Source organism: Drosophila eugracilis, unplaced genomic scaffold, assembly GCF_018153835.1.
Source record: "Drosophila eugracilis isolate 14026-0451.02 unplaced genomic scaffold, ASM1815383v1 contig_340, whole genome shotgun sequence".
Classification (NCBI taxonomy): Eukaryota; Metazoa; Arthropoda; class Insecta; order Diptera; family Drosophilidae; genus Drosophila; species Drosophila eugracilis.
In genome coordinates, this window is record NW_024573195.1 from 773868 (window position 1) to 783894 (window position 10027).

The 10027-nt window shown below is 32.0% G+C and overlaps 1 protein-coding gene across 6 annotated transcripts; it reads right to left on the reverse strand.

Moving 5' to 3' along the window:
* Positions 1 to 265: 265 nt before the first annotated feature.
* Positions 266 to 7714, reverse strand: LOC108102377 (inhibin beta chain). 6 transcript variants are annotated; one of them, XM_041818544.1, is made up of 6 exons: positions 7445 to 7714; positions 5079 to 6255; positions 2060 to 2995; positions 1514 to 1764; positions 823 to 1456; positions 266 to 766 (listed from the first exon to the last, which is right to left on the reverse strand). In XM_041818544.1, the coding sequence occupies exons 2-5, from the start codon at positions 6109 to 6111 to the stop codon at positions 824 to 826; spliced, it is 2853 nt and encodes a 950-aa protein (XP_041674478.1). In that variant the 5' UTR covers positions 6112 to 6255; positions 7445 to 7714; the 3' UTR covers positions 266 to 766; position 823. The 6 variants fall into 6 exon arrangements, with proteins under 6 accessions (XP_041674478.1, XP_041674477.1, XP_017062790.2 ...); XM_041818543.1 differs by having other exon boundaries at positions 7389 to 7714; XM_017207301.2 differs by having other exon boundaries at positions 7354 to 7714.
* Between the last annotated feature and the right edge of the window lie 2313 nt (positions 7715 to 10027).

Here is a 10027-nt window from a genome sequence, read left to right on the forward strand (position 1 = left end):
TTATTTCTGTTCATATCTATCGATTGACCAAAGATTGTTTGAATCGGAACATTATTTCGCTATTTATGAAGAAATTTAAGTTATAAGGCCTCACATGGGCAGTGACGTCATGCTTCCTCTGATAATAGGTGGCGCCTTGTGAATTTATTCTAGCAAAATTAATATTTTAAAATGGTGTAAAACAGTAACGGGTATCTTATTGTCGCGGGATTAGAAATTCACTCAACTATAGCGTTTCCTCTTGTATTATTTCATAAATGGTTGGTATAGTTCAAAGCTTTATTCAACTGCAATTTGAAATGAATTGATTTATAAAATTGACAAACTATTAATTTGAAAAAAAGAAATCATGTTTTTTTATATTGTAAGCTGTAAATAATGATTTTATATTGAAACAAAATGCACATATTCGCTAAAGTTAATTGAAGTTTAAGTTAATTAAATTTATTAAGAGCGGCTTTTACCATATTCAAAGATAGTTATAGTTATTGATGAGTCTTAAAGTTTTACATTTGGTTTAATTTAGGCACTTTCTCAATTTTGGATTTGTACGTTAATATACAAATATTGTCATCAACCTATCTTAAAATACAATAAAATGTATTAATTGTCAATAACACGCCACTTTTATCCCGATTTAGTAAAACGTTACATAGAACATATTATTTATGTTATAAAACTTTTTTTTGACAATGAAGATAGCCGAGGACATTATGTCTATGTCTACCGGACGGAATACAGAAAATTTATAGGATATCGGGCCAGGCTGTGAAATAGAAAGCATTTTAAATTATTGAATCAAATTATATGAATATTACTTACGCTAAGGGCAACCACACTCATCTACAACCATTTTTGGCAAGTCTCTTTTAATAATTCCATCATCTCCATAATAAATCAAGGACATACTGGAGAATTTTATTGGGGCACAACAGGGTCGCATTCCATTCAAGAGGCCCATTTTTCGGTACTCCTCTATAAAATGGGCATGAAATGTTTGAAAAGTATCTGGTGTTCTGAACGACCCCGTGCAATCGCCTCTACAATAGTTCGCAAAATATCCCCTGGGTGCAATAATCCAGTCATCCCAACCGAGAGCCTTAAAGGATACATAAAATGACTCTTTGCAGCATTGCCCACTTAAAGCGCCGTCGCAATCCACAGCACGTCTTCTAACGCGCCTTGTCCTTTCTGACTCCGTATGAAGTACGAGAAATGGTCGATTAGGATTCGGGCTTAAATAATCTGATGAGTTGTCTCTAAGTTTCGAAGTTTGAAATAGGTGCAAGGAGTACCGACCTCCGCATCCAGTGCAATCAATCAATAATCGTAGTTTTTCATTTCTGCTATGATCGTACCACTCACGGATTGTTTCGGTTAAATCGAATTTTTGCCATCCCAAATTTTTAGTGTCTACTTCAAAAGATGCACGGAACAGGATAGCCTTGTCAATTCCCTAATAATAAAAATGGTTTGAATTGTTAATTAGAAAACATCATCAACTAAATATTACCTTCTCTGTAATATTGATTGCTGTTGATAACTGAAATACCCAGATTTTTATTCTATGATGAAGTTTATTTGCCCATTTCCGTTTAGTATTCAGCATATGTTCTTCCTGTAAATTTTTTGCTCTCTCGATCCAGAAACTATGTGGTTTGTCTATCCGTATGTGAATCTGAGCGCTGCGTATGGATAGTTTTTGGTTAGGAACACGGTTTTGTGGCGAAAATTCGAGTATTCGATATTTTCGATATTGTGTTCCTTTAAATAAGAATTATTATAAAAGAATAATGTTAGATGTTCGAAAAATAATGGTTTATAATTATTTATTGATTATTTTATATATACATTGAATTCAATGACAAGAAGAACCTAAAACTGTTATAAAAGGACTGACTCCAAACTATGTTTTTAATTTCTTAAACAAGTAGGCAAGTAAGCTGCAAGACTTAGGTACACTATAAATTTAGTTAAATTGCAAAACATTCTTAAGTTTTAGGCAGTTTGCCAATTTGAAATTTTTTTTGAAGACCTTTTTCCGCCGAAATTGACTTACCTTCTTCCGCAAATGTAATTATTTCCTGAGTATTTCCGAAGAAGTCTTCATGATCAACATTTTCTTGGTCATGAATAAGAGAATCGTATTTCCGCTTACGATTTTTATCTTCAATATTTCGGACCAATGGGTGATACTCATTGCTTTCATGGTATTGGTTTTTATCATCAGTCTGAGCACTGTAATCGTTAAAATAATCATAAACATTGCGCCTGATCTCACCATTTGTGCCAGTACTGGCGCTATTATCACTACTACGATTTATATCTATCAGATATGTAGATTTTCTAAACGTATTTGCATTTATTTCATTGCCGTTAACTTTTTTTGCGTCCCCACTCTTTAGCTTCTTTGTAATACTGCTAATCTGTCTTTTAAGTAGTGTTGTAGACGTCGACGCAATATAACTCATTTTAAATTTCGGCTTCTTTGTCGATCCCTTCGTAAATACGTTTTCTCTTTGGTCTTTTTGCATATGATGTCTTCTTCGATCTGCAGGACGATTTCTCAAGTCTGTTTCATACACATTGGGATTACTTATGTTAAAAGTATACTCGAACGGGGACCGAAATTGATGATGACTAGTATATGTCCTTCCACCCTGGCCGCTAAACCTACTTATTTCGTGTAATCTGAAGGTGCGTGGTCTGGAAATATGTTGATCAAAAACATTACCACCGGTCTCACTTGGGTTGTTGATAATCATTTTTCCACCATCGGCTCGATATATTGTTTCCCATATAAATTGCTTAGGTAAGGGATGAGATACATTAGGCTTGTGGCTAAGGCCAAGTTTTGTCAAAATTTGCCGTTTTATCGACTCTAAGCGAACTTGGTCGCTCAGTGCAATGTTGTTATGGAGTTCATAATTTTTTTTTTTGTAAAAATTGTTGGTATGGTATTTGTTGTAGATGTTGTAGTCTGTGTGTGGATTATCTGTGTAAATGTGATAATTGTAAAGTGTTTTGTAAGTTAAATTTCGTTTATTTTTCTTTTGATATTGTTAGGATTGTAATCGTTCTATCTATTTAGAGTTGTGGAAAATGATGTTTTACTAAATTCGTATATCAGTTTTTAATATTTCTCTCTTTAATATCTATTTAATATATTTAATGTCAAAATTAATTTAAGTAGAAGCAGAATGTATAAATATTTGTACTATTTTCTGTCTATTGAACTTTTACTTAATTCCTTTTTCATCATTATAACAAAGTAAAAATTTATAAAAACGGTGTAAGCGAAATGTGTCGCCCGGGTAGGGAAAACTGTTTTCAACAACATCTAGGACTTATATTAATAATAAGAAATGCTTGCCCCTGAGTTACAGTTAGCATCCATTTCATTTATTATGAGTGTTAAATACCGTTCTTCTTCATTGAAATAAATATTTGGTGGTAATTAGTGTTTTGTATTCCGAAATATTATTTCTTTTTAAATTCGAGTTAATGAAAGCACTCTTGAATTAAAAATTTTTTTAAATGGTTCATTTTTTATACATTTCTTATTTGATCTGCTTCCCAAAATTGTTACATATTTGCCGAATGATAACATTTAAGTGGATTTACTTATTATCTCAATATGATATACATTTTTGTAACCCCATTTATTTTGTTTGATATAAATATTGGTACATCTTTATATATGGTTTACATTTTAAAATGTAATTTTACAAAAGTATGAACATTTTTCTTATATTAAATACTTATTTAATCTATAAACATTTTTTTTTTAAATTAACTATTATTTACTGATTGGGCCTATAAAAGATTAAAACATTTGTTGTTTAATAATTTCTAGGTTAACGAAAAACGAAATAAAAATGTGTGGCTATAGTTTCAAATATGTATAAAATATCTGTGCCTTGGAGCCTTTATTTTCCCGAGATTTGAAATTTATTAACATCGACTCGGCTACTTTTTAACTAATTTAATTTGCCCTTTTGCTATACAAGCGACGAGTAAAATTATAAATAATTGAAAGACCTGAAAACGGTATGCGGGCATAAGTGATAAAAATAATATGTTTTAAATAAATGGATCAGATTCAATGTAGTGAAAGTGAACTCTCCCAAATGTACTTCCAGTTAAATTTTGAAATCTGATATCTAAATTATGTAATTAAATATCAATATTCAACATTTCTCTGAACTCCTAGAGTGTAAATGAGATGTTCACATTTTGAATCCTATTATCTCTTATATTTTAATATAATTTACATTTCTGTAACAGGAATCATAACAAGAATGAGAAATTAGCTTATCATTTATCACGAATCCCTTCTAAACCATATATGATAAAATACACTTGTCGGCATAATTATTTTGACGAAACCTCTTTTTGACTATTGAACATAGCGTAGCTTAAAAACGTCAAATAACGGTCAAATGAGGCAAGAATCAAACAATTTCTGTATGTGAGTTTGAGCATTTTAAAACGTTGTTATTAAAACATAAAGTTATTAAAAATTATTAAATAATATGTATAAAACGAGTGAACGAGTGTTTGGTTACCATATCTTTTAAGTAAAGCAAAGTTTAACGCTGGAATAGCAGTTAAAGGCATTGCCAAACAGTTTAGTGTGTCGCGTCAAACTGTGCACTACCAAATTAAAAAGTTTAAAAAGCATAATAACATGGATAATTTAGAAAGATCAGGTGCTAAGCGCAGTGCAGATCTCAATTAGTGATCTCAATTAGTGAGAACCCAGTCCGTCGACGATTAAAAAAATGTAATTTTAAGACCATATATGACATAAGCATTCCAAAACTTTGTTGTTCATATTAAAAGGTACCACATGAAAATAACTTTAGCTTACAATTCCTATAGTTCTTATAACAAAATGTTGATTTAATTTTTTTAAGTTTGTATTGACACTAAGTAAAACAAAAAAAATCATTGCGTTATATTAAATCATTGAAAAGTTACATACAAATTTGCACCATTTGTTTTTCGACAAAATAATTATGCCGGCTAGTGTAAATTGTGATATTAATTACCACCAAATATAATGAAAAACTTACCTTTATCGTTGTAAATGTTCAGTTTGCCTCCTTCATGACACAAGGTGCATCCTTTGTGAGTTTCTAAATTGGAAGCATAATAATTGCTGCTAATTCCATTGCAGTTAATTAGTTTGACTTCAAACCAGACGAGACCAATTAGAAGCCAAATGAGATTGGCTCTATTCCGTTTATTCTTTGAGCAATTACGCATTGAGCCTTGTGTTGATGACCAAGGCGATATTATTTCCCGTAGAGGAGACACTAAAACGCTTCTTTCGGACTGGCATACGAGTTTTTCTTCTGACACTTTGCCTTGGCTCACTTTAAAATTTGCCTCTAAAGATTGACACGTGTCATCGCTAAGGCGAAGCCTTTGTTGATAGACTTGATCATTCCTTTGAACCAGTTTATCAATTTGAGATTTTTTTTGTGTTGTGCGTTGTGCTTGTTGCCGTTTAGCCATATTTCTGTGCCTACGCCGTCTGCGCCTGCGCCGTCGCCGTTTTCGTCGTTGTCGCTTCCGATTGTGACTATTGCATAGTATTGTGCAGAGATTGTTGGATTTCATCTGCTGATCATTATTTATCTCGTATGAAGTGTATCCATAAAATATCTTTAGCTTTTTAACCGCATTGCTGCTGGAAGGTTCGTTAGGTGTCGTAGGAGCCGAAACATGTACAGGTCTACTACTGGATCGGCTTCCATCTGAGATGACAAACTGTCCAAGCACCGAGAAAATATCCTGAAGAATACATCTCGTCAAAATAGTTGCTAATGCAGTCGCCCAGCGTGCAAGCACAACAACGGCTCCCATCAGCTTTGTTATGCTTACAACCTCGGTTTCAAGAACTTTCTTGCGCGCTAAAGCCGGTTGAAGAAATGATTTTCGGGATCCGCTGATGTTGCTGCAGCAGTTGAAGCTAAAGCAGCAGCAGCATTTAACAACGACAACACAGCATCCCTGTCGACAGCACAGGCATTGACAATTGAAGAAGCATCTGTTGCCTTTAAAAGGCTCCTCCGATTGATTGGGGTCGAAGGCAAACCGCATCTTTGATATTTGGTAAACAATTAGTTTCGGCAGTGCGCCTCATAAAAGATGTACGAGTTATGGCAGTTTTATATTCCTGGTATACAACTTCCAATCCATTATAAATATTTTTTATTTGGGAGCGGCGTATATTCCTTTTTTTGCCTGTCCAAAAAAGGTTGAATTTTATATGGTATCTTAGTCTTATTAGCTGTTTTGACATCGAATTAACTATCAGAAAGTTCTACTTAAAAATTTAAATTTCTAGGATCAATAATACATGTTAATCAATTTAACATGTTTTCAAAAATAAATATTAGGTTATGATCGGCTTATGACCAACCAATTAGAGTAAAATTTTCAAAGAATTGTTCTTTCGTTCACTTTTCTTTAAAATTTTCCTTTAAACACATGAAACAATTTACAATCACGCCCACTTATGCAAAAAAAAACCGGATAATGATCCTGAATAAGACTATATAAATATTATAGAATCGGAATAGCTAAATGTGCAATAATACTACCAGGTAATTTAATAGCGATTTATGTTCAAATTTAAATTAAATATTGTTCTACAAATTGCGGTAAAATATTTCTCTAAGCGTGCAGAATTGTTAAATTATTTTCTTGCTAAATTTAGGTCATTAAATATACGTTTTCAAAGAGTAAAACATTTGTATAAAGCCAAGAAGCTTGGAAGGAAACATTTTTATAGTTTTATTAAGCTCTGTTTTAGAAGCATTATCCATTCGAATTTGAAAATACTAATATACTCTCTTACGGTCTTTGTTTAACATTTGCTCTATAGCCCGCGATTATTTTTATCAAAGAAAAGGATCAATTTTTCGTTGGACAAACACATTTTAAATTAGATAATTATAATATATGAATATAATTATATTATATATAATAATAAAAATATAACTATTTAATAAACATTCACCACATTTCAAACTCCTGAAGGATATCTTAAGTATAGACTCATTACTGTTGCTTACGGATTTGAAAGTTAGATTAATATGTATTTCTGTTGCAGTAATAACCTGTGTAGCTCTTACTCTTACAAATAATTTTAGTAACCAAAAAAAAGAAACAGATTAAAAAAAACGTTGGCAAAAGTTGGTTTTAACACATATACATATTACCAAAACCTTCTTGTCGTATACAATGCTTTAAAAAGGTAAAGCTCTTTGATAATGACTCAGCAAATAAAAAAAGAAAATTGTTTACTTAAAAAGTTTAGGCATAGACCCTTCACATCACCAGAAATGCCGAAGGGAACACTTATTCTGACAGACCACACTTTCAGCACCGCACACATTCTCACGTCTGCTTCAACCAAACTAAAGCTTACAAGGCGACACGCCGTCAGACAAAGTCGAGACGAGACGACGCCAGACTGACCGCCTACAAGATATCAAATAACACGTGGTTCACTATTCAACGAATATGTGGTGGTTATATGCCAATTTTGAATATTGGTATGTATATGTTGTTAAATTATGTAGAACCAACTAAAATATTCATAATTTGTTTACTGCGAAGACATTACAAAAAGAACACTCTACTTTAAATTTTTACATATTAAAATTGATTTTGCTTTTATTTTAGCAATGAAACAATATTTTGTGTCTCTGACAGTTGCTAAATGACATTGCATACTTTTTAAGGCATACCAGACAATTTAAAGCTTTTTAAAAGCTTTATATATTGATAAATACATTTTAGTGTTGCCCACTTTCTAAAGATGTTTTGTGCCGCATTTTATTACCAGAAATGATATCGATAAATTCAATGGCGATGGCATTTAGAGAAGAGTCGAAAGCCGGTAAATTTAAAAAGTAGTGTCTAATGAATAGCGAAATATATTTAAACAACACTACCATCAAAATTGTATTGGTTCGCCCTTAAACCAATTTTCTTACAGATAGCTTTAAGTAAGTGCTACACAAATTTTGACATTAAATAGTAAGAATTATAATTTGCAATAATTTCATTCAGAAGCTTAGAACGTAATCATGATGACAACTGCACCCAATGTTATATACATATTAACATATATATTAATTTATCTTTGTACTGTCGTAATAAATGTTAAATTCTTTACGATATAATGTCAGATTTATCTTTTCTTATTTACCTCCCTACAGTATTTAATGCAGTGCCGAAAAAATAAATATTATATAATTATTGGGTATATTCATACAGCTTCAGCCGAATAAATAAAACGGTTTTTATTTTTTATTTTTATTATCAGTTATCAGTTTATTATCAGTACGCTTCTAAAAGGTAACGAATTTCATCAATAATATAAATGAAATGGAAGTTAATCAGCTGTGTTTTAAAATACTCTAATAAATAAAAATTGAACTTTCATAGTTTTGAATCTGTAAATGGTTTAAAGTATAGGAATAGGAATGTATTTTGGACGAGGATCACCTGCCGAATTGTGCCTGACCATATCCGTATGAACTTTAAGGTCTCGGAAACTTCTGGTACTCTCTGCAAAAGTATAACAACATATATTGTTTATATTATAGATAAGTATATAACATAACAAAAACAACAATGGCAGTTCCACTACCTAAAGTTAGCAGTTAACAACAGCCAAAAGAAACGGCGGAAAAGCTGTTTCGGTTGGCTTGCAGACCGTGAAAAGCCACGAGCCACGATTGAAATACCGAATTTTATACCAAAAATATATGAATACCGATTGTTCATATCAAGAGCTATCAAGCGCAATTCTACAAAAAATGTTTGTGTATATTTATGTATATATGTATACATAAAGTTTATATTATAAAGTTATATACCCATAGTTACCCACAAATGTGCATACAATTGTGCTCTTTCAGTTTCAAATATGAAAAGCGCCAAGTAACGGGAAAGCTAACAATAATATTTAGAGACGATATTAAATGAAAACAATTTTACATTTTTTAATTCGTATATTTTTAAGCATAGGTCGAAAAATGGTTAATTCATTTATTAAAAAATTCTGAGATCGTTGAACTTTTTACGAGTTTGTTCATACCAGCTTTGGTATTAAGGCACATTTTAACCACGGAACTTATAAGAAGAATGAAAAAATGAACAAAGAACACGATCGGAGGGTAGGTTTTTTATTTCCCGCAATACAACCAACGCAATACAATTGTCCGGACTAACAGGTGTTCCATAGCTGACGAGCGTGCATTGGAGTGTGAGGGAATTTTCTTCGATCGAAAAATGTTTTTCTGATGGGTTTTACAATAATATATATTATACATATATTATATATTTATATTTTAAAATAAAATTATATAAATTTGAACCTGTAAATTTAGTATGCAACAATGCATTTCAGTTGTTATATATGTGCATAGCTGCATAAGAGCCTTTTTTCCACTTTCCAAGTTTCTAGCTTTTACACTAGCAGAAGTCTCTGAATTTCGAGATGGTTGAGTGATTTCTCTTCTCCTTCACGTGTAGTTTGCAACGGTAGCCAAAGATTGCTTGGCACGCGCCGTTTTCGCTTTAATGGGTGTATACCAAAACTTGTGTTGGTGCCGACTTTCAGTGATACCAATTTAACTTTTCTTGGTCTAATCTTAAATTCTGAAGCTTCTCAGAACTGTGGATGTGTTATATACATACAAAAAACACTGAATATAGTTAGGGAGTGTAGACTGTACTATAATGGCCAGACTACAAAAACATATGCATTCACTCATACGTCAGATTTTGTGCATTTTTAGGTATTTGGTAGCTCTTGTCAACCTGTAGAATGAGGTTACTCAATCGTAAGCAGAACTCGACGGAATAGCAAAATGGGGGGTTGATTTTTTACGTAAGCAGACTTAGTTTCTGTTTTATATAATTTACTATAATTGTTATATATACATCATCTTGAATAAAATATTAAAAGTGCTTTTGTTTTAACTGTTAGGTATGATAT